This window comes from Oncorhynchus kisutch, linkage group LG4, assembly GCF_002021735.2.
Source record: "Oncorhynchus kisutch isolate 150728-3 linkage group LG4, Okis_V2, whole genome shotgun sequence".
Classification (NCBI taxonomy): domain Eukaryota; kingdom Metazoa; phylum Chordata; class Actinopteri; order Salmoniformes; family Salmonidae; genus Oncorhynchus; species Oncorhynchus kisutch.
In genome coordinates, this window is record NC_034177.2 from 18,285,989 (window position 1) to 18,311,314 (window position 25,326).

A 25,326-nucleotide genomic window follows, 5' to 3' on the forward strand; every position below is an offset into this window, starting at 1 on the left:
ATATAGGGGAACTAAACGGGACTGCCCCGTTAGAGCTCCTGACAGACGTTCACTTATGGTGCATCAAGTTTGTTGGACTCTCTCCAGATAACTGAAAATAAACAATGATTCATTTAAGATTGACTTCGACTGTCCCTGTGTAAGAATTTTCATGACAGTTCACTACATCCAAACTACTCTGTGATAATTTATCATATCTAAATCTGTAATGTCCTAGACTACAAATTGCAAGGTCAGATCACTCTGGAGTAAGATGTTAACAGAATGTTTAGCATATTAAACACAAAAACTGTTTCAAGTTTAAATTAGAAAGGAGTTATGCTGAAAAAGAAAGGCAATTATTTCCTACTTCACCCATATTTTATATTCTATTTGCAAAGAAAGTTATGTGTAGTTCCAGTAGTTAGCTACACCACTAAACGGCAAAACAAGTAATTAACTACTGAAACATTACTTAGATTTGAATTTAGTTCAACTACCACCAAGCTACTGAAACATGTAGTTAAATCACTAGTTGAACTACATGTTGTACACTACTCCCCAACACTGGTGCTTGTCTGTGTGTGTCTTCTCTCTCCTCACCAGGTGATGCTGAAGCTGACAGAGCCCATGTTGGACAGGATGTCGTTGATGAGGTAGTAGCCCCCTCCACGGGTCTTGAAGTATACATTGAGCTTGGTGAACTCCAGCTGGATGTCATTGATGTCGTGGAGGAACAACACCAGCAACCCAATGTTGTGGAATCTGAGAGAAGAGAGCAGTGGGGACCACAGTGTCAGTACACAAACAATATTAGCCGAGGACATAGCTGTGCTGTTATCTGGATGGTGCAATGTGAAAGCCAAGGGGTTAGTCTTAGTCAATGACACGGATTGACTTTGAAACAAATATTTTTTAAAGCAAGAGAACAGTCATCAAATAACACCGTTTTTTTCTCAACATCAAATAACCTAGAGCCTTTTTACACTATGACAAATCAGCATTCTGCATTCTTAGAAAAAAGGGTAAAAAAAAGACCTGTCCCCATAGGAGAACACTTTTTGGTTCCATTTAAAAACCCTTTTTGGTTCTAGGTAGAACCATTTTCCTCTATGGAAAGGGTTCTACGTGGAACTCAAAACTGTTCCTCTTGTAACCAAAAGTGTTCTATCTGGAACCCACAAGGGTTCTTCAAAGGGTTCTCCTATGGGGCCCAATATTGTTTTCTAAGAGTGTGATTCGACAACTCGACAAAAGCATCTACAACTATCGTTTACAACTATTGCTAAGAGGATATGTTGCCAATATTTCATCAATGTCCCTGAAAGGCAATAGATTACAAAGCATCACATTGCGATAGTGTTTTCCAAACCTGGGGCCACCAGACAGGCAGGGAGTGTTCAGCTACCTGAAAGCGTAGGAGAAGGTGATGAGGGCCAGGGTGATGACGTGGTGCACCACCATGACGGTAGAATCCTTCCTCCAGGCATCCATGTAGACCGTGGCATAGATGGAGTGTCCGTAGAAGCTGCCCTGGATCAGGTAGGCGATGGCGATGTCCGTGGGCACTGTCATGCCACGCTTCCATTCTGGGAGAGGGAGAAGACAGAGAGAGAGGCTAAGGATTAGAGGAGCGGCCTGGCGGATATTCCACAGGCGGATATTCCACAGGAGAAAGGCAAACACATGCTGGCATACACACACGCACATGCACGTACACACAAACATGCCTACTGGAACATACACACATGCAAACACATATGCACCCTGGCATAGACACAACAAACATGCTCGCTGACACACACATACGCACGCACATACAGTACATACTCATTCAAGGGTTTTTCTTTATTTTTAAAATTTTTTACATTGTAGAATATTAGTGAAGACTTCAAAACTATTTAAAAACCACATTTAGAATCATGTAGTAACCAAAAAGTGTTAAACAAATCAAAATATATTTAAAATGTGAGATTCTTCAAAGTAGCCACCTTTGCCTTGACGGCAGCTTTTCACACTCTTGGCATTCTCTCAACCAGCTTCATGAGGTAGTCACCTGGAATGCATTTCAACTAAGGTGTGCCTTGTTAAAAGTTCATTTGTAGAATTTCTTTCCTTCTTAATGCATTTGGGCCAATCAGTTGTGTTGTGACAAGGTAGGGGTGGTATACAGAAGATAGCCCTATTTAGCAAGAACAGCTCAAATAAGCAAAGAGAAATGACAGTCCATCATTACTTTAAGACATGAAGGTCAGTCAATCCTTTGAATGTTTCTTCTGGTCCAGTCGCAAACGCCATCAAGTGCTATGATGAAACTAGCTTTCATGAGGACCGCCACAGACCAAGAGTTACCTCTGCGGCAGAAGATAAGTTCATTAGAGTTACCAGACTCAGAAATCGGCAATTAACTGCACCTCAGATTGCACCTCACAGAGTTCAAGTAACAGACACATCTCAACAACAACTGTTCAAAGGAGAATGCGTGAATCAGGCCTTTATGGTTGAATTGCTGCAAAGAAACCACTACTAAAGGACACCAATAAGAAGAAGAAACTTGCTTGGGCAAGAAGAAACACGAGCAATGGACATTCGACCGGTGGAAATCTGAAATTTTGGGTTCCAACCGCTGTGTCTTTGTGAGACGCAGAGTAGGTGAACTGATGATTTCCACATGTGTGGTTCCCACCATGAAGCATGGAGGAAGTTGTGTGATGGTGCATTGCTGGTGACACTGTCAGTGATTTATTTAGAATTCAAGGCACACTTAACCAGCATGGCTACCACAGCATTCTACAGAGATACACCATCCCATCTGGTTTGCGCTTAGTTGGACTATCATTTTTTTTCAACAGGACAATGACCCAACACACTTCCAGGCTATGTAAGGGCTATTTGACCAAGACGGACAGTGATGGAGTGCTGCATCAGATGACCTGTCCTCCACAATCCCCCAACCTCAACCGCAGAGTGAAGGAAAAGCAGCCAACAAGTGCTCAGCATATGTGGGAACTCATTCAAGACTGTTGCAAAAGCATTACAAATTGAGTGAGGGTATGCCGTTACCTTTCTTAACGAAAATGCCAAAAAGAATAACTATTGTTACTTTATATTTATTTTATAAATAAAAACAAAAAGTATCCAGATAATATAAGCGTTCTTAACTCCATGCTTTGCTAGAAACAAGCTTTAAAATGCCCACAAAAGACGCAACTGATGCATATTGGTATGTATTGATAAGTCTATATGACATTCTGAAGCTGAGCTGCATCCTTCAATATTTGAGGAGACAAAAAATGGACTTTGCTATTCTGTCCTTATTAATTGAGCCTTTCACAGAATATATTTTGACCCAGGCAGCTTTTAGGGAAGCACTTCTATTGTTGGGTTAAGCAACAGACGAGTAGCCAGCAGTTGAAGCTTAAAATGTTATGCATTGTTCAAGCCTCTGTCTGGGTGGAAACATACACTAAATTACCAAAAGTATGTGGACACCTGCCCTTCGAACATCTCATTCCAAAATCATGGCCATTAATATGGAGTTGGTCCCCCTTTGCTGCTATAACAGCCTCTACTCTTATGGGAAGGCTTTCCACTAGATGTTGGAAAATTGCTGCGGGGCTTGCTTCCATTCAGCCACAAGAGCATTAGTGAAGTCGGGCACTGATGTTGGGCGATTAGGCCTGGCTCGCAGTCGACATTCCAATTCATCCCAAAGATGTTTGATAGGGTTGAGGTCAGGGCTCTGTGCAGGCCAGTCAAGTTCTTACACACCGATCTTGACAAACCATTTCTGCATGGACCTCGCTTTGTGCACGGGGGTATTGTCATGCTGAAACAGGAAAGGGCCTTCCCCAAACTGTTGCCACAAAGTTGGAAGCACACAATCATGTCTAGAATGTTATTGTATGCTGTAGCGTTAAGATTTCCCTTCACTGTAACCAAGGGGCCTAGCCCCAACCAATGCAAAACAGCCCCAGACCTTAATTCCTCCTCCTCCAAACTTTACACTTGGCACTATGGATTGTGGCAGGTAGTGTTCCCCTGGCCAAACCCAGATTCGTCAGTCGGACTGCCAGATGAAGTGTGATTCATCACTCCAGAGAACGTGTTCCCACTGCTCCAGAGTCCAATGGCGGTGAGCTTTACACCACTCCAGCCGACGCTTAGCATTGCGCATGGTGATCTTAGGCTTGTGTACGGCTGCTCAGCTATGGAAACCCATTTCATGAAGCTCCCGAAGAACAGTTATTGTGCTGACGTTGCTTCCAGAGGCAGTTTTGAACTCAGTCGTGAGTGTTGCAACCGAGGACAGAGTATTTTTATGCACTACACACTTCACCACTCAGCGGTTCCGTTCTGGAGCTTGTGTGGCCTACCACTTTGCTCCTAGACGTTTCCACTTAATTAACAATAACAACAGTTAGAGTTGGCTATGGCCGCTCTAGCAGGTCAGAAACTTAAAGAACTGACTTGTTGGAAAGCTGGCATCTTATGACAGGGTGTTATGAATTTTATGTATAATGACTAAATGATGTATACATTTAAAGTAATGATAGGACTATATCTAAAATAATTCTACCCTGTCTCTGTATAATGATGAAGAATGTTTGTCCATAAGAAAGAGGGACTGTTAGCAGGCAAGGAACTGTGGCAGACAACTTGTGTCCACTGTGAAACTGATAACAGGGAAGGAAGTCTCCCCACCCAGGGAGGGGAGAAACCTTGGGCTTGTAGTAGATTGTATAACAGGTGGCAGGATGGGATAAGCAATGTATGAGTAGGAGAAGACTTGTGAACTATATTGTCATTGTCTGAGAGGGGCGAGGGACATTTATGATGAAATGAGAGGTATATAAACCAATATACCTGAGATGACAAGCAGAGCTCTCATAAATAAACGTTGCTGACTATTGTAGACTGGCCTCTGTCGGTTTCATTTCAACAAGAATCTTACAAATTCTTGGTTACAGACCGAGTAGTTTAATTGAAGTTCAGTTTATGTACATTGAGAACATAATTCTCGTAACACAGGGCCACGTTGAAAGTCACTGAGCTCTTCAGTAAGATCATTCTACTGTCAAAGTTTCTCTATGGAGATTGCATGGCTGTGTGTTCAATTTTATACACCTGTCAGCAACAGGTGTGGCTGAAATAGCCAAATCCACAAATTTGAAGAGGCGTCCACATACTTTTGTATATACAGTATAGTGTAACTTTTCAAAGTGCCATGCTTAGATTCATGAGGATGTCTTATATTGAATTATTTGCAAATAGCAAACGTTTAGTTGCAAACAATACACTGGTTTGCCATTGGAGAAATATGGTAAGAATGCCTATTTCTCTGTCCATTCTTCCCTGAAACTTATATTTTCATTATTTACCTTTCTTTTGAAACTTTTTCAGAGCAACATTTTCTCTTTATTGCTAGCTGTTTTTCAAAATCAACGCACAAAGAAATATAAAAAAACTATTTAATAGAGATATTGGTGATTTTATCAGTAAAATCAGATTAGGATATGTTAGTGAAATTGAACTGATTATATAGCCAGGTGTGTAAAATTGTGTTTCAGTTGTAGTGTTGGCCTATAAATTAGTATTACAGCACAAGACCCCTTGACTTTTTCCACATATTGTTACACTACAGCCTTATTCTAAAATGGGTTAAATTATATCAACACACAATACCGCATAATGACAAAGCAAAAACAGGTTTTTAGACATTTTTGCAAAAAACCGGACAAAAAAACTGAAATATCACATTTACATAAGTATTCAGTACTTTGTTGAAGCACCTTTGGCAGCGATTACAGCCTTGAGTCTTCTTGGGTATGACACTACAAGACTGGCACACCTGTATTTGGGGAGTTTCTCCCATTCTTCTCTGCAGATCCTTTCAAGCTCTATCAGGTTGGATGGGGAGTGTCGCTGCACAGCTATTTTCACATCTCTCCAGAGATGTTCGATCGGGTTCAAGTCCGGGCTCTGGCTGGGCCACTCAAAGACATTCAGAGACTTTTCCAGAAGCCACTTCTGCATTGTCTTGGCTGCGTGCTGAGGGTTGTTGTCCTGTTCAAAGTTTAACCTTTGCCTCAGTCTGAGGTCCTGAGCGCTCTGGAGCAGGTTTTCATCAAAGATCTTTCTGTACTTTGCTCCCTTCATCTTTCCCTCGGTCCTGAGCATGCACCGACCAGCTGGCTGGAGTGCTTACGGACATATTCAATCTCTCTCAATCCCAGCCTGTAGTCCCCTCTTGCTTCAAGATGTCCACCATAGTTCCTGTACCAAAGAAAGCCAAAGGTAACTGAATTAAGTGATTATCGCCCCATAGCACTCACGTCTGTCATCATGAAGTGCTTTGAGAGGCTAGTTAAGGATCATATCACCTGCACCTTTTCTGACACCCTAGACCTATTTAAATTTGTATACCGCCCCAATAGATCCACAGACGATGCAATCACCATCGCACTAACCTATCCCATCTGGACAAGAGGAATACCTATGTAAGAATGCTGTTCATTGCCTATAGCTCAGTCATCAACACAATAGTACCCTCCAAGCTCATCATTAAGCTTGGGGCCCTACGTCTGAGCCCCGCCCTCTGTAACTGGGTCCTGGACTTCCTGACAGGCCGTCCCCAGGTGGTGAAAGCAGGAAACAAAACCTCCACTTCACTGATCCTCAACACTGGGGCCCTACAAGGGTGTGTTCTCGGCCCTCTCCTGTACTCCCTGTTCACCCACGACTGCATGGTCATGCACGCCTCTATCACCAACTCTATCATCAAGTTTGCAGATGACACTACAGTGGTAGGCTTGATTACAAACAACAACGATACAGCCTACAAGGAGGAGGTGAGGGCCCTCGGGGTATGATGTCAGGAAAATAACCTCTCACTCAATGTCAGCAAAACAAATTAGATGATTGTGGACTTCAGGAAACAACAAAGGGAGCACCCCCCTATCCACATTGATGGGACAGCAGTGGAGAAGGTGGAAAGTTTTAAGTTCCTCGGTGTACACATCACGGACAAACTAAAATGGACCACCCATACAGACAGCTTGGTGAAGAAGGAGGCTGAAAAAATGTGGCATGTCACCAAAAACTCTCACTGACTTTTACAGGTGCACAATTGAGAGCATCCTGTCGGGCTGTATCACCGCCTGTTACGGCAACTGCACCGCCCACAACCGCAGGGCTCTCCAGAGGTAAGGGCTGATATCAAGGTTTTACTGCTAACCTACAAAGCATTACATGGGCTTGCTCCTACCTATCTTTCCGATTTGGTCCTGCCGTACATGCCTACACGTATGCTACGGTCACAAGACGCAAGCCTCCTAATTGTCCCTAGAATTTCTAATCAAAACAGCTGGAGGCGGGGCTTTCTCCTATAGAGTTCCATTTATATGGAATGGTCTGCCTACCCATGTGACGCAGACTCGGTCTCAACCTTTACAAACTTGTTATGGCTGCAATCCCACTAACGGGATAAGTGTAATCAACAACTGCTGAATAGCATAGCGCTACATTCAATAAATATTACTACAAATATTTATATTCATGAAATCACAAGTGCAATATAGGAAAACACAGCTTAGCCTTTTGTTAATCCACCTGTCGTGTCAGATTTTGAAATGATGCTTTACAGCGAAAGCAATCCAAGCGTTTGTGTAAATTTATCGATCGCACGACAAAACATTAAGTACACTTAGCATCAGGAAGCTTGGTCACGAAAATCAGAAAAGCAATCAAATTAATCGTTTACCTTTGATGATCTTCGGATGTTTTCAATCACGAGACTCCCAGTTACACAACAAATGTCCCTTTTGTTCCATAAAGATGATTTTTATATCCATAATACCTCCGTTTGCTTGTCGAGTTATGTTCAGAAATCCACCGGAAAGAGCGGTCACGACAACACCGAAGAAAATTCCAAATAGTTTCCATAATGTCCACAGAAACATGTCAAACGTTTTTTATAATCAATCCTCAGGTTGTTTTTAAAATATATAATCGATAATATATCAACCGCAAATGTCTTTCACAGTAGGAGAGGGAAAAGCAATACCTATCCAAACTCTGTTGCGCGAGCAAAACTCATGTGACCACGACGCGATGTTATCGTTCTGGCTCATTTTTCTAAATAAAAGCCTGAAACTATGTCTGAAGACTGTTGACACCTTGAGGAAGCGATACGAAAAGGAATCTGGTTCATATCCCTTTAAATCCAGCAAAGGGAGGCTATGAAACATGAAGTTTTCAAAATAGAAGCCGCTTCCTGTTTTGATTTTCCTCAGGGTTTTGCCTGCAATATCAGTTCTGTTATACTCACAGACAATATTTTGACAGTTTTGGAAACTTTAGAGTGTTTCTATCCAATGCTAATAATAATATGCATATATTAGCAACTGAGACTGAGGAGCTGGCCGTTTACAATGGGCACCTTTTCATCCAAGCTACTCAATACTGCCCCTGCAGCCATATGAAGTTAAGTCTTTACTGAAGACTCATCTCTTCAGTGGGTCATATGATTGAGAGTAGTCTGGACCAGGAGTGTGAAGGTGAACGGAAAGGCTCTGGAGCAACGAACCGCCCTTGCTGTCTCTGCCAGGCCGGTTCCCCTCTCTCCACTGGGATTCTCTGCCTCTAACCCGATTACAGGGGATGAGTCACTGGCTTACTGGTGCTCTTCCATGCCGTCCCTAGGAGGGGTGCGTCACTTGAGTGGGTTGAGTCACTGATGTGATCTTCCTGTCTGGGTTGGCGCCCCCCCTTGGGTTGTGCCGTGGCGGAGATCTTTGTGGGCTATACTCGGCCTTGACTCAGGATGGTAAGTTGATGGTTGAAGATATCCCTCTAGTGGTGTGGGGGCTGTGCTTTGGCAAAGTGGGTTGGGTTATATCCTGCCTGTTTGGCCCTGTCCGGGGGTATCATCGGATAGGGCCACAGTGTCTCCTGACCCCTCCTGTCTCAGCCTCCAGTATTTATGCTGCAGTAGTTTATGTGTCGGGGGGCTAGGGTCAGTCTGTTATATCTGGAGTACTTCTCCTGTCTTATCCGGTGTCCTGTGTCAATTTAAGTATGCTCTCTCTAATTCTCTCTTTCTTTCTCTCTCTCGGAGGACCTGAGCCTGAGGACCATGCCTCAGGACTACCTGGCAGGATGACTCCTTGCTGTCCCCAGTCCACCTGGCCGTGCTACTGCTCCAGTTTCAACTGTTCTGCCTGCGGCTATGGAACCCTGACCTGTTCACCGGACGTGCTACCTGTCCCAGACCTGCTGTTTTCAACTCTCTAGAGACAGCAGGAGCGGTAGAGATACTCTTAATGATCGGCTATGAAAAGCCAACTGACATTTACTCCTGAGGTGCTGACTTGTTGCACCCTCGACAACTACTGTGATTATTATTATTTTCTATGCTGGTCATTTATGAACATTTGAACATCTTGGCCATGTTCTGTTATAATCTCCACCTGGCACAGCCAGAAAAGGACTGGCCACCCCTCATAGCCTGGTTCCTCTCTAGGATTCTTCTAAGGTTCTGGCCTTTCTAGGAAGTTTTTCCTAGCCACCGTGCTTCTACACCTGCATGGGTTTCTGTACAGCACTTTGAGATATCAGCTGATGTAAGAAGGGCTATATAAATACATTTGATTTGATTTGATTTGATTTGGTGCAGTCTGCACAACTCACCACCGGGGGCAAACTACCTGCCCTCCAGGACACCTACAACACCCGATGTCGCAGGAAGACAAAAAGATCATCAAGGACAATAACCGCCCGAGCCACTACCTGTTCACCCCGATACCATCCAGAAGGCGAGGTCAGTACAGGTGCATTAGAGCTGGGACAGAGAGATTGAAAAACAGCTTCTATCTCAAGGCCAACAGATTGTTAAACAGCCACCACTAGCACAGAGAGGCGGCTGCCTACCTACAGACTTGATATCATTGGCCACTGTAATAAATGGAACACTAGTCACTTTAATAATGTCACTTTAAGAATGTTTACATATCTCACATTACTCATCTCATATGTATATACTGTATACTGTATCATTCACTATCTATTCTTTACTATTTATTGCATCTTAGCCGCTCTGTCACTGTTCATCCATATATTTTATACTTACATATTCTCATTCCATTCCTTTACTAGATTTTGTGTATTAGGTGTTGTTGTGGAATTTGTTAGATATTACCTGTTAGATACTGCTGCACTGTCAGATCTAGAAGCATAAGCATTTCACTACACTGGCAATAACATCTGCTAACCATGTGTATGTGACCAATAAAATGTGATTTGAGGGGCCCCACAGGGGTGCGTGCTCAGCCCTCTCCTGTACTCCCTGCTCACCCGTGCCCACGCACGTCTTCAACTCAATCATCAAGTTTGCAGACGACACAACAGCAGTAGGCCTGATACCAACAATGACGAGACAGCCTACAGGGAGGAGGTGAGGGCCCTGGTGGAGTGGTTCCAGGAAAATAACCTCTCCCTCAACGTCAACAAAATGAAGTAGCTGATAATGGACTTCAGGAGACAGCAGAGGGATCACACCCTTATCCACATAGATGGGACAGCAGTGGAGAAGGTGAAAAGCTTCAAGTTCTTTGGAGTACACATGAGGAAAAATCTGAAATGGTCCACCTACACAGATAGTGTGGTGACGAAGGCGCATCGGTGCCTCTTGAACCTCAGGAGGCTGAAGAAATTTGTCTTGGCCCCTAAGATCCTCACAAACTTTACAAATGCACAACTGAGAGCATCCTGTCAGGTTGTATCACTGCCTGGTACAGCAACTGCACCGCCCGCAACCGCAGGGCTCTCCAGAGAGTGGTGCGGTCTGCCCAACGCATCACCGGGGGCACACTGCCTGCCCTTCAGGACACCTACAACACCCGATGTCACAGGAAGGCCAAAAAGATCATCAAGAACATCAACCACCCCAACCACAGCCTGTTCACACCACTATCATCCAGAAGGCAAGGTCAGTGCAGGTGCATCAAAGCTGGGACCGAGAGCCTGAAAAACAGCTTCTATCTCAAGGCCATCAGACTGTTGAATAGCTATCACTGGCCGGCTACTACCTGGTTACTAAATTCTGCACCTTAGAGGCTGCTGCCCAATGTACATATTCATGGTATCACTGGTCACTTTAATAATGGAACACAAGTCACTTTAGTAGTTTTTACATACTGCTTTACTCATTTCATATTCATATCGGGGTGGCAGGTAGCCTAGTGGTTAGAGCGTTGGGCCAGTAACCGAAAGGTTGCTAGATTTAATCCCCAAACTGACATGGTAAAAATCTGTCGTTCTGCCCCTGAACAATTTCCTGACTTTATTGTCCCCATGGGGAAATTTTGTTGCAGTGTCATGTACAAGTTTAAAGTGGCGTTTAAATACAAAACAAAATGGACAATACAACTTTCATAACAGTTACATACCAATAAAACATAATTAAAAATTAAAAAGACTAGCCTGCTGGCCTTAATGAGTCGATAGGAACATTAGCCCGAGCTATTTAGGAGGGATATCACAAAGGCACAAATAGGCACAAATGATTGTCTAGTTCTGTTTTTCCTGCTGAGGGGTGCTCTATATCTGCGCCCAGAGGGGAGTAGTTCAAAGTCTGGGTACAGTGGGTGGCTTGGGTCTACAATGATTTTGTGAGCCTTGTGGAGGGCCCTGACCTTAAAGATCACATCCAGGCCTGTCTGTTTGACTCCAAGTACCTTGCTTACTGTGGTGATTGTAGTGTCTTAACACTTAGTACTTATTTATATAATAAGAAAGACTCTGAAGACAAGCAATTGAACTGGAGCTTCACATTTACTCAAGCGAGTTAGTACCAGAATAACATAGAACAACACTGCGCATGACCAAGGGTGCTCCATCCTTAAAGGGGACATCAGTAATTAACAGAACATAACAGTGATAATCCTTCTCAGCATATTTCTCTAGCTGACAGTGGCATTGCCAAACCAACAAACAATGCAAAAAGTTCAAATACTCTCAATGAAAGATTTGTAAAACAGAGTCAGTATAGTACAGTCTACATTAAAAGATCCCATCTTTTTGAGAAAGTAGAGTCTCTGTTGGCTCTTTTTGTAGATCAGGTCTGTACATTTACTCCACTGAGGCTTATTGTCCAAGAGGCCACCCAGGTATTTGTATTCCTCTACAATCTCTATATTCTGACCTATGATAAATGTTGCAGAGGTAGGTGTTGTACACTTCCTGAAGTCTATGCAAGGCAGTTAACCCACTGTTCCTAGGCCGTCATTGTAAGTAAGAATTTGTTCTTAACTGATTTGCCTAGTTAAATAAATATTCAATTAAAAACAATTTAAAAAATAATAATATGTATATACTGTATTCTACTGTATTTTAGTCAATGCCACTCCGACATTGCTGGTCCTAATATTTATACATTTCCTAATTTCATTCTTTAATATTAGATTTGTGTGTATTGTTGTGAATTGTTAGATACTACTGCACTGTTGGAGCTAGGAACAAGCATTTCGCTACACCAGCAATAACATCTGCTAAATATGTATGGGTTTCCATGGTGGTATAGCCGCACACAAGCCTAAGATCACCATGCGCAATGCCAAGCTTTGGTTGGTGTGGTGTAAAGCTTGCCTCCATTGGATTCTAGAGCAGTGGAAGCGCATTCTCTGGAGTGATGAATCATGTTTCACCATCTGATAATCTGAAGGAAAAATCTGGGTTTGGTAGATGCCAGGAGAACGCTACCTGTCCCAATGCATAGTGCCAACTGTAAAGTTTGGTGGAGGAGGAATAATGGTCTGGGGCTGTTTTGCATTGGTTTGGGTTAGGCCCCTTGGTTCCAGTGAAGGGAAATCTTAACGCTACAGCATACAATGACATTCTAGAAGATTCTGTGCTTCCAACTTTGTGGCAACAGTTTGGGGAAAGCCCTTTCCTGTTTCAGCATGACAATACCCCCATGCAAAAAGCTAGGTCCATACAGAAATGGTTTGTCGAGATCGGTGTGGAAGAACTTGACTGGCCTGCACAGAGCCCTGACATCAACCCCATCGAACACCTTTGGGATGAATTGGAACACAGCATAGTGGGATAAAATCCATATTAATTCCCATGATTTTGGAATGAAATAATTGACAAGCAGGTGTCCACATACTTTTGGCCATGTAGTGTAGCACTCTAAGGTCTGTCGTTGAATGACATAACAAGAGAAAAACCGCCCATTTACTACCAAATTTAGAAAATTGTGCATTACTCAATTACAACTCTCAACAGCAGTTGTCTGCCTGATTGAGTTCCACTGCAGACTATTTTAGGTCTACGTATCACTTGACAATAATTGTGCAGCTTTTAAAAATTTGTATGGCTTACCATAGAATACGGAGGGCGGGTCGTGGAAGAAGGTGTAGTTGGTGAAGAAGAGCAGGTAGGTGCTGTACGACCAGGACATGGTGTAGAAGACCAGCTTCCACGAGCTCTCTGGCATCTTGGCAGAATCTTTGGGCTGGAGACTACACCATTGTGCAAACGGCTGCAACACAAATCACAGGATATTGTTTATTGTTCAAAACTCAGCTGGGGAAACTCTGCTTTCAGATTGTTTCGAAACTCAATGGAATGTTAAGTATGCAGTGCTCAAGATGGCGTAGCAGTCAGACGTCTACCTTTGTCTTGTCTCGTCCCATGTATATATATTTTTATATCTTTTTCTTCGCATTCTTTAATATTTTTCCTAAACCTCAAATTCAAAATACTCTCCTGCAACCTGCCTCACCCAATGTGGTTTCTATTTATCTCCAAACTGGAATACCTCAACTGAAGCTATCTAGCTACCAGCTATCATTCAGCTAACCACTGCTAGCGGTCATCAGCTAACCTTTAGAAAGCTCTCGCCAGTTCGTACAATGCGTTTCAAACCAGAGCATACAGGACCTATTTTTCTCTCCATATCCACGGATTCCTACCGCAAACGCTGAACATTTTCACCTGGATCATCACAGCTAGCTAACCACAACCCGGGTTGACTACTCCTGGCTAACGTTTCCGTCCCGGAGCTAGCACCAACTAGCATGGAGCTTGCCCATGCTAGACCCATCTCCCGGCTAGGGCTCCTTGGCTACTCCTGAAGCCCACTCCTCGGCTACAATATCCGAACCCCTTCTACTGCCGGTACGGGGCACGGAACTCCGCCGATCCTTCACGACTGGAATACTGACATAATCTGCCCGAGGATCCCAACAGGCCCCTCTGGCGCAACGTCCCCTGAAGGCCCATTCTGCTAACAGCGGCCTGCTAGCTATCTAGAGCGCCTGAACAGGCAGTTAACCCACTGTTCCTAGGCCGTCATTGAAAATAAGAATTTGTTCTTAACTGACTTGCCTAGTTAAATAAAGGTTAAAAAATACAAAAAAATAGTACTGTTAGCTGATCCATCAGCCAGTTTCTTGAGCCACTATACCCATTTTGCCAATTTGACTTGGACACCTCTGCTACTTGGAACCCTACTAATTCCACGACTGGTCTATCGACATCACGGCAAGAGGAGGCAAAAACAGACTTTCCCCCATCGCAACGTCCATCTACGGCTTTATGCTAGCTTGCTAGCCCCGGCCTGCTAACTGTCTGAATCGCAGTGTCCCCAGCCAGCCCAACCACCCACTGGACCCATACGATCACTTGGCTACACATGCCTCTCCCTAATATCAATATGCCTTGTCCATTACTGTCTTGGTTAGTGATTACTGTCTTATTTCACTGTAGAGTCTCTAGCCCTGCTCATTATGCCTTAACCAACCATGTTGTTCCACCTCCCACATATGCAATGACATCACCTGGTTTAAACGTCTCTAGAGACTATATCTCTCTCATCATTACTCAATGCCTAGGTTTACCTACAATGTACTCTATTCCTACCATACCTTTGTCTGTACATTATGCCTGGAATCTATGCTATCGTGCCCAGAAACCTGCTCCCTTTACTCTCTGTTCCGAACGTGCTAGACGGCCAGTTCTTATAGCCTTTAGCCGTACCCTTATCCTACTTCTCCTCTGTTCCTCTGGTGATGTAGAGGTTAATCCAGGACCTGCAGTGCCTAGCTCCACTCCTACTCCCCAGGTGCTCTCATTTGTTGACTTCTGTAACCGTAAAAGCCTTGGTTTCATGCATGTTAACATTAGAAGCTTACTCTAAGTTTGCTTTATTCACTGCTTTAGCACATTCTACCAACCCGGATGTCTTAGCTGTGTCTGAATCCTGGCTCAGGAAAACCACCAAAAACCCTGAAATTTACATCCCTAACTATAACATTTTCCGCCAAGATAGAACTGCCAAATGGGGAGGTGTTGCAATCTACTGCAGAGATAGCCTGCAGAGTTCTATCTTACTATCCAGTTCTTTACCAAAACAATTTGAACTTCTACTTCTAAAAATGTACCTTTCCAGAAACAAGTCTCTCACCGTTGCCGCTTGCTATAGACCACCCTCTGTCCACAGCTGTGCCCTGGACACCATATGTGAATTGATTGCCCCCCATCTATCTGCCTAGAAGGCCAGCATCCCGGAGTCACCTCTTCACTGTTCACATTGAGACTGGTGTTTTGCGGGTACTATTTAATGAAGCTGCCAGTTGAGGACTTGTGAGGCATCTGTTTCTCAAACTAGACACTCTAACGTACTTGTCCTCTTGCTCAGTTGTGCATTGGGGCCTCCCACTCCTCTTTCTATTCTGGTTAGAGCCAGTTTGCTCTGTTCTGTGAAGGGAGTAGTAAGTGATATCTATGTGATATCTAGAAAAATATGTGATATCTAGAACCTAAAAGGGTTCTTCAGCTGTCCCATAGGAGAACCCTTTGAAGAACCCTTTTTGGTTCCAGGTATAACCATTTTGGGTTCCATGTAAAACCCTTTCCACAGAGGGTTCTACCTGTAACCAAAAAGGGTTCTCCTATTGGTACAGCCGAAGAACCATTTTGGAACCCTTTTTTTTCTAAGAGTGTATGTTTATGGGTCATTACCTCTTCCACAGGCCCTGGATGATAAATGGGCTTCTCGGTCCACTAAAGGCCATACCAGGTCAATGAGGACCAAGAAACAAAGCTTCTGCTGTGCCTGGCAAAAGAAACTACTAAACCTATATGGCCAACAGATATGTCTTCTAGATTCGACCTACAAGACCTGCTGGTACTCTGTGCCACTGTTTTTCTGTGTGTCCGAATCAATGTTTGTTATGCAGTTGCCGGGGCCTTTGTCACACAGAAAGAGATGACATCAGTCGCAAGAGAGGCCATCAGTGTGTTCAAGGACTGGAACCCGAACTCGGATCCAAGGTACACAGAGCTGAACGTGAAGTGATCGTCATCTTAAAGAAAATACTATTAATCCACCAAAACTGCGACACCGACCACGCGGGATGGCGGAGCATGTCACCAACCAAATAGAGAAGGCCAGCACAATCAGGGCGGAGGACTTCACCAAAGTAGGTGAGGGGTTGTTCAAAGTGAGGAGCCAGACTGACCCTACAAGCTGGTACTCTGTAAACTTCGGGAACGATTGCATAGTGAGTGCCCTGTTGCACATGCAGGGACTGGGAGAGGCCCAAGCTTCCTTGTACGCATTTCTGTGCTGTTTTTAGTTTAGTTGAAGGGTGGGGTTGGGATCAGCTGGAGAACATCTACAAGGACAATTCCCTGTTGAATCTCCATTATGCCACTTTTAGCCAACAACTGCACAACTCCACATCTGAGCAGCATGGTGATGCGGATGAAGAAGCTTTCCGTCCATACGGAGGTCCATCTGGAAGAGGACAGAATATAGGAAGGTGTTGCAGAGGCAATGTGCAGACTATCTTAAAGAGATCACAGACCTCACTTATCATCTCCAAGATGAAGAGTTCATGACTAACCTGTCTTCATCTCTGCAGAGCCTACTGCAGAAAAAAGGCACATGTTCCACAGGATAAAGGCCTCACACTGGCTTTTCCTCCAAAGAAGAGAAAAGCTGAGAAGGCCATGGACACCCTACCAACCAAGAGTGCAGGCAGGGTAACTGAGAGCCAAACTGAGTGTGGAGTGAGATACCTTGTTGGCAGGGAGTCTAGGGTGGAAGGGAGGAGGACAGTGTGCGGGTCGTTCCACCAATTGAGTACCTTTTGAGCAGTCACTTTTATTTCAGTTAATTTTAACATTCTGTCAAAAAGAGTTCAACTTGTTAACATGTTATCTCATCTCAAAATGTTAAATAAGTTAAATAAATAAATTACTATAGTAAGTGCCAAATAAAGTAACAGGGTTGAATTTTATCTTAAATCAGACGGAAATTTAGCCAATTTCAGAATGAGACATTTCTGTTGCATTTCTATGAAACTGTGTACATTTAAAAAATCTAAAACCAAGATGTGTCAATTTGTTTGTTAAACACAATGCAGCTTTTGGAGTAAACCTATTTTGGGTTAAGACAAGTAACTAAGGGCAAAAATCATTATAACCTTGCAAGCTGAGTTTGAATAAGGCATCCAATTTCCACTTTGCATTTAGAACGATTGGTTTTATTACAGCTAATAAATAACCAAATAATTGACAGATCACTTGATAAAATAAATGCATGTCTGTCACGCCCTGGTCAAAGTATTTTGTGTTTATCTTTATGTATTTGGTCAGGCCAGGGTGTGGCATGGGGTTTTTGTATTGGGGTGTGTTTTGTCTTGGGGTTTTGGTGTTAGTATTGGGATTGTAGCTTAGTGGGGTATCTAGCTAAGTCTATGGCTGTCTGGAGTGGTTCTCAATCAGAGGCAGGTGTTTATCGTTGTCTCTGATTGGGAACCATATTTAGGCAGCCATATTCTTTGAGTTTGTCGTGGGTGATTGTCCTATTTGTCCTTAGTGTCCTATGTGTACTCTCTGTTAGTTTGCACCAGATAGGCTGTTTCGGTTTCGTTTATTGTTTTTGTAAGTTCGTGTTTCTTTGTTTGATTAAACATGAATCTCAATCTACACGCCGCATTTTGGTCCGACTCTCCTTCACCACACCTAGAAAGCCGTAACAGAATCCCCCACCACCAACGGACCAAGCGGCGTGTCAACAGGCAGGAGCCTGTTGACACGCAGAGGCAGAGGCAACAGAGGCAGCAGCAGCAGGAGCAGCAGCTGCAGTGGGAGAGGCTGCACTATTGGGAGGAATTGGAAGGAAGAGGACCCTGGGCTCAGCCAGGAGAATATCTCCGCCCCAAGGAAGAACTAGAGGCGGGGAAAGCGGAGAGGCGCTGGTATGAGGAGGCAGCACGGTGACGTGGATGGAAGCCTGAGAGTCAGCCCCAAAACATTTTTTTGGGGGGGCTCACAGGGAGTATGGCTATGCCAGGTAGGAGACCTGTGCAAGCTCCCTGTGCTTACCGGGGGGCTGGAGAGACCGGGCAGGCACCGTGTTATGCTGTGGAGCGCACAGTGTCTCCAGTGCGGGTGCACAGCCCGGTGCGGTACATTCCAGCTCCGCGTATCGGCCGGGCTAGATTGAGTGTCGAGCCAAATGCCATGAAGCCGGCTCTACGCATCTGGTCCCCAGTGCGTCTCCTTGGGCCGGCTTACATGGCACCAGCCTTGCGTACGGTGTCCCCGGTTCGCCTGCATAGCCCAGTGCGGGCTATTCCACCTCGCCGCACTGGCAGGGCGACCAGGACCATTCAACCGGGTAAGGTTGGGCAGGCTCGGTGCTCAAGAGCTCCAGTGTGCCTGCACGGCCCGGTCTATCCGTCACCACCTCCACGCACCAGTCCTCCGGTGGCAGCCCCCAGCACTAGGCTGTCTCTCCGGCCCATTCTTACGGGGGCTCCCTCCTCTCCAGCGCTGCCAGAGCCTTTCTCCTCTCCTGCGCTGCTGGAGTCTCCCGCCTGTTCAGCGCAGCCAGAGCCTTTCTCCTTTTCTGCGCTGCCGGAGTCTCCCGCCTGTTCAGCGCAGCCAGAGATGTCAGTCTGCATGGAGCAGCCAGAGATGTCAGTCTGCATGGAGCAGCCAGAGATGTCAGTCTGCATGGAGCAGCCAGAGCTGTCAGTCTGCATGAAGCAGCCCGAGCAGTCAGTCTGCAAGGAGCTGTCAGTCTGCAAGGAGCTGCCAGTCTGCAAGGAGCTGCCAGTCTGCAAGGAGCTGCCAGTCTGCACGGAGCTGCCAGTCTGCACGGAGCTGTCAGTCTGCAAGGAGCTGTCAGTCTGCAAGGAGCTGTCAGTCTGCAAGGAGCTGCCAGTCTGTAAGGAGCTGCCAGTCTGCAAGGAGCTGCCAGTCTGCATGGAGCTGCCAGTCTGCACGGAGCTGCCAGTCTGCAAGGAGCTGTCAGTCTGCAAGGAGCTGTCAGTCTGCAAGGAGCTGCCAGTCTGTAAGGAGCTGCCAGTCTGCAAGGAGCTGCCAGTCTGCACGAAGCCGCCAGAGCTGCCAGTCTGTAAGAAGCCGCCAGAGCTGTCAGTCTACATGGAGCAGCCAGAGCCGCCAGTCAGCGTGGAGCAGCCAGAGCCACCAGTCAGCATGGAGCAGCCAGATCTTTCAGTCTGCCAGGATCCGCCAGTCATCCAGACTCTTCCAGATCCGCCAGTCAGCCAGACTCTTCCAGATCCGCCAGTCAGCCAGACTCTTCCAGATCCGCCAGTCAACCAGACTCTTCCAGATCCGCCAGTCAACCAGACTCTTCCAGATCCGCCAGTCAACCAGACTCTTCCAGATCCGCCAGTCAACCAGACTCTTCCAGATCCGCCAGTCAACCAGACTCTTCCAGATCTGCCAGTCAACCAGACTCTTCCAGATCTGCCAGTCAACCAGACTCTTCCAGATCTGCCAGTCAACCAGACTCTTCCAGATCTGCCAGTCAACCAGACTCTTCCAGATCTGCCAGTCAGCCAGGATCTTCCAGATCTGCCAGTCAGCCAGGATCTGCCAGTCAGCCGGGATCTGCTGAAACCACCAGCCAGCCAGGATCTGGTAGATCTATCTACCTGCCTGAGCTTCCTCTCACTCCTGAGCTTCCTCTCACTCCTGAGCTTCCTCTCACTCCTGAGCTTCCTCTCACTCTTGAGCTTCCTCTCACTCTTGAGCTTCCCCTCAGTCCCGAGCTGCCTCAGTCCCGAGCTGTCCTTCAGTCCCGATCTGCTCCTCAGTCCAGTGGGGTTCTGGGTGAGGACTACTAGGCCATGGTCGGCGGCGAGGGTGAACTATCTAGGGACGAAGGGAGAGGGGACTAAGACATTAACTGAGTGGGGTCCACGTCCCGCGCCGGAGCCGCCACCATGGACAGACACCCACCCGGACCCTCCCTATTGTTTTGAGGTGCGTTCGGGAGTCCGCACCTTAGGGGGGGGGGGTTCTGTCACGCCCTGGTCAAAGTATTTTGTGTTTATCTTTATGTATTTGGTCAGGCCAGGGTGTGGCATGTTTTTTTTGTATTGGGGTGTGTTTTGTCTTGGGGTTTTGGTGTTAGTATTGGGATTGTAGCTTAGTGGGGTATCTAGCTAAGTCTATGGCTGTCTGGAGTGGTTCTCAATCAGAGGCAGGTGTTTATCGTTGTCTCTGATTGGGAACCATATTTAGGCAGCCATATTCTTTGAGTTTGTCGTGGGTGATTGTCCTATTTGTCCTTAGTGTCCTATGTGTACTCTCTGTTAGTTTGCACCAGATAGGCTGTTTCGGTTTCGTTTATTGTTTTTGTAAGTTCGTGTTTCTTTGTTTGATTAAACATGAATCTCAATCTACAAGCCGCATTTTGGTCAGACTCTCCTTCACCACACCTAGAAAGCCGTAACAATGTCTCTCGTCTTCCCCTGCAAGCCGGTGGGCATACGTGTCATCACACTCCCTCTCTGATTGGTCGTTTCCCACAAACTGCAAGCTGGCATACGTGTCACCACACTCCCTCATCTGACTGGTCGATAATGTGGGCCTTATGACTTTGTAGCTATGGTAACTAGTGATAAACCAGGCCCTCCACAAGGCCAGAGGAGCCTCTGGGCTCACAGACGATCCGTCGGCTGGCATGCAAGATGAGAAACCAAACCCTGACTCCTTATCTTTCCTCGTGACAGAGGAGCTGTACCTCTCATTGCGACCGGCCGGCCCACACCAAACACGCCTCAGATAGGATATCCACTGCATGCCTCAGACCTCCTCCATGTCCTTCCCCTCTGACCCCCCTGCCTACAACGTTTATTTATAGAAGCCAGCTGTCAGCGCAATGTCCCCCCCACCATACAATAAAGGCATGTATAGATCTGACAACATATGAGTTGTAATGCCCATGTAATACATAAGTCATGCTCTGCATGGCAGACATATTTGGCGAGGACAGTATCTCCACCATAAACAAATACCCATCAATCCTGGTTGTCCTTTCATATCAGTCCACACTTCAGTAATTTCCTAACTGGACTCTAAAATAATGGTTTCCTCTGGCCTTTTAGCTGATGCTGCCGAACAAGTGATCTCTCTTCAGGCACTCGTTCCTCTGCTCTGACCTCACGGCTAAACTGGCATTCAGTGGCTCTCTCTTCTGCTCCATTTCTGACAGGGCCACAAAGAAAAGAGAGACATGGTGAAAGAGAGAGGTATTTCGTATTTTTGGTATGTATTAGGATCCCCATTAGCCGCTGCAAAAGCATCAGCTACTCTTCCTGGGGTCCACATGAAATGACATAATACATAGTACAGAACATTATTAGTCAAGGATTGAAATACATACATTTAAAAGGTCACACATAGCCTACATATCAGTACATCCACACAATATCTAGGTATAATACATAGTACAGTGCAAATTACAATACAAGATATATAAAATGGCTGTGTCTATTCACAGTCCCCTTTGTGAGATGTGAAGAAGGCAGAGCAACGCCGTGTCATGGACAGACCTCTTCCCATTTTAGCAACCATTGAGTCTATATGCTTTGACCACGACAGCTTGCTATCTAGGGTTACACCCAGCAGTTTAGTATCCTAAACTTGCATAATAGCCACATTATTCAATAATAAATATAAACAAAATTTAGTGTTGAGCGATTGATTTGTCCCAAAAATTATGCTTTCGGGTTTTAGATATTTAGTTACCCATTCTGAAACTGACTGGAGCTCTATGTTAAATGTCTCGTTTATTTTGACGTTGCAGCCGATCGTATATACTGTTGAGTCGTTAGCATACATAGACACACAGGCTTTATTCAAGGTCAGTGGAAGGTCATTTGTAAAAACAGAAAACAATAATGGCCCTAGGTGCCTGCCATGTGGTACACCACACTCAACTGAATTTGCATGAGGCTTCCATTAACTAAAACCCTCTGTGTTCTATTAGATATGTAACTCTCAATCCATAATAAGGCAGAGGATGCAAATCCACAACATCTATGTTTTTTCAGCAATAGGTTATGATCAATTACATCAAAAGGTGCACTGAAGTCTAACAGAACAGCCCCCACAATCTTCTTACTATCAATTTCTTTCAGCCAATCATCAGTAATTTGTGTCAGTGCCGAGCATGTTGAGTGCCCTTCCCTATTAGCATGCTGAAAGTATGTTGTTAACTTGTACTCTGTCAAATTTGATCAAACACAATTTTTTCCAAAAGCTTGCTAAGCACATGTAACAGGCTGATTGGTTGGCTGTTTACCATTTAATGGTGCTATTCTTGGGTAGCGGAATGACCTTTGCCTCCCTCCATGTCTGAGGGCACACACTGTCTTCTAGGCTTAAATTGAAAATGTGGAAAACAGAAGTCACAATGTATTCCGCTACCAACCTCAGTAATTTACTATCCAGGTTGTCTGTGAGAGAGAGAGTCATCTTTCATGACAAAAAAAGTGGTTACCATGCCAACTGTTTGCTGATGGCGGCTCATGCTGCCAGAATCTCACAGAGCGGCCGCAGCCCACTCCTTTCCTCGCTTCCCATCCCTCCACCAACTGCACCCCACGGCTCGCTCATTCACTGTCACTTTCTCACCATCTCTCTATTTCAACCCTCTGCCTCGCTTAAAATCGAGGGAGGAAAGGGAGTGAATGAATGAAAAAGTGCCACAGTGAAGTGTTATATAACGGGGCATGAACAGAGCCAGTGAGTCAGGGTGCTGATGTAGGGGTCTATTTAATAAGGCTTCCCTTCTTTCCCTCTCCACCTCCTCCCTCTCTCTCCCATCCTCCCCCTCTCTAAATAGCAGAATTATAACTGCAGATTAAATTGTACACCCAATGAAGGCAACTGCCCATGATTCTCATCAAATATGCTGTCTTCTCACACTATTGTGTTGCAGTAGTCAATGTGAGGGTTTATGGCAGGGCAAACGGTGTTGCAGTAGTCAAATATGTGGTCCTGGAATAATGACAAGCGAACCTCGGGAGCTTTGTGTCAAGTTGCCCTAAAAAAAGGGAACCGGACTTCCGAATTCAAACTGAACTCAACCTCTGGAGGTGGTCTCAGTTCGGTTCGCTTCAGGGGCTCTTTTGAGGGGTCTGAGTTCCTTTGGAGTGTTCACACTGCACACAAAAATTAAGCAAACCGCACTGACTTCACAAAAATTGCCTGAACGGGAACAAGTGTGAAAACACCCTAAACACATAGGCTACCACATAAGAGGAAAAACATGATACACCAACACCATGCTGGAAAAGAGAAATAGGCCTACTCACACTCCATAGACAACGCACCATAATCACATAACACACGTGACAAAACACAAACAAACCATACCCACACGAGAACACACACACACTAGCCTACACTCCTGGAGCTGCTCTCTCTGTTGCTCTGTGGTGTGTGTGTGACAAGTGCTGAGTAGGCAACCCCAGCTCTCCACCTGGTCTCAGAGGAGATATTAACCCCCCCAACATCCGCCTGCTAATTGGAGGATGATTGAAGACACTAATGCTTTGCTCCTCTGGAGAGAAGTCGGACCACTCAGTGTCATCCTGACGGCATTTTAACAGACCACTTCACCGTTGCACCAATTCAATTCATCACTGTTGTTTTTTCTAATGTCTTCTTTTCATGGGAAATGTTTCTCCCACTGAATGTTTTCAGTGGAAGGGCATTCAAGAGGTAAATTTGGTTTCTTACACTGAAATTAGTCTGAATATAGAGATAACAGCTAGCCCTAAATCGGACAGCTACTGGGCCTATATTTGTCCTTGTTTGTGGAGGATAGTGTATGTACTATATATTGTCAACTGACCACCCTTAACTCACAGCATTATTCAGAACCATTTCTAATGTTGACAAAATTGACTTTTGTTTACAGCCAGCTTGTGATCTGTGGTCGAATGACCTACCATTAAACGAAACAGTAACACTGAGGTGCTAGCTAGGTTATCTTATAGCTGTTGATGTCTTCTGCTGCTGCTGCTGTAGGTCTCAGAGTCTCTTGTCGTACCCACCAGCTCATTCAGTCCTGTAATAGGTGAACGTTGTACAGCCCCGAGCAGGAAGTGCTGGTGTCATGAGCCCAGTTCAAAGGTTAACCGTCAGGGAGTGATCGAGAGAACGCGGTTTGTCATCTCCTGCTACTTAACAGCAAGACAAAAAGAAACCATACGCTTAGAAAAAAGCACTCCAAAAGGTTATTTGGCTGTCTGGACAATAGCATCTGCTGAAGGTGGCAGGTAGCCTAGTGGTTAGAGCGTTGGGCCAGTAACCGAAAGGTTTCTGGATCGAATCTCTGATCTGACAAGGTAAAAATCTGTTGTTTTTCCCCTGAGAAAGCCAGTTAACCCACTGTTCCCTGGGTGCCGTGGATGTTGATTATGGTAGCCCGCTGCACCTCTCTGCGTCAGAGGGGTTGGGTTAAATGTGGAAGATGCATTCAGTTGTACAACTGACAAGGTTTCCCCATAGAAGAACCCTTTTTGGTTCCCTTTCCACAGAAGGGTTCTACATGGAACCCAAAAGGGTTCTTCAAAGGGTTCTCCTGCAGTATGGGAACTGCCGAGGAACCATTTTTGGTTCTAGATAGCACCTTCTTTTCTAAGAGTTCATTTTTCCTCAATTATTCACTTAACATTTACATTTTAGTCATTTAGCAGACACTTTTATCCAGAGTGACTTACAATTAAGTAAGTCGCTCTGACTTACTTACTCGTGACTTTGGGACAATGAGGTTCTATCTGCAAAGCATAGTTCTGCGATATTGAGCATGAAAGTTTTCACACTCAGAACTGTTTTGTTGTGAATTCTTCTTTCATAACCAATTAGGTCCTTACCTTAAAATGTACCTAAAATGGAAAGTATCAAAATCCTGAGACACTTGTAAATCACTTTCTTTTTCTTTTTTTTCTTCTTCTTTATTTCACCTTTATTTAACCAGGTAGGGTAGTTGAGAACAAGTTC

At 45.0% G+C, this 25,326-nt stretch overlaps 1 protein-coding gene across 1 annotated transcript in view; it reads right to left on the reverse strand.

The window, feature by feature from the left end:
- LOC109889166 (ceramide synthase 1-like) overlaps positions 1-25,326 on the reverse strand; it is a 58,577-nt gene that overhangs the window by 16,955 nt on the left and 16,296 nt on the right. The window contains exons 2-4 of the mRNA XM_020480389.2: positions 13,363-13,522; positions 1,388-1,568; positions 583-744 (exon numbers count right to left, since the gene is read on the reverse strand). Of these exons, the coding sequence (XP_020335978.1) occupies positions 583-744; positions 1,388-1,568; positions 13,363-13,522 (503 nt within the window). The remainder of the gene's footprint in view (positions 1-582; positions 745-1,387; positions 1,569-13,362; positions 13,523-25,326) is intronic.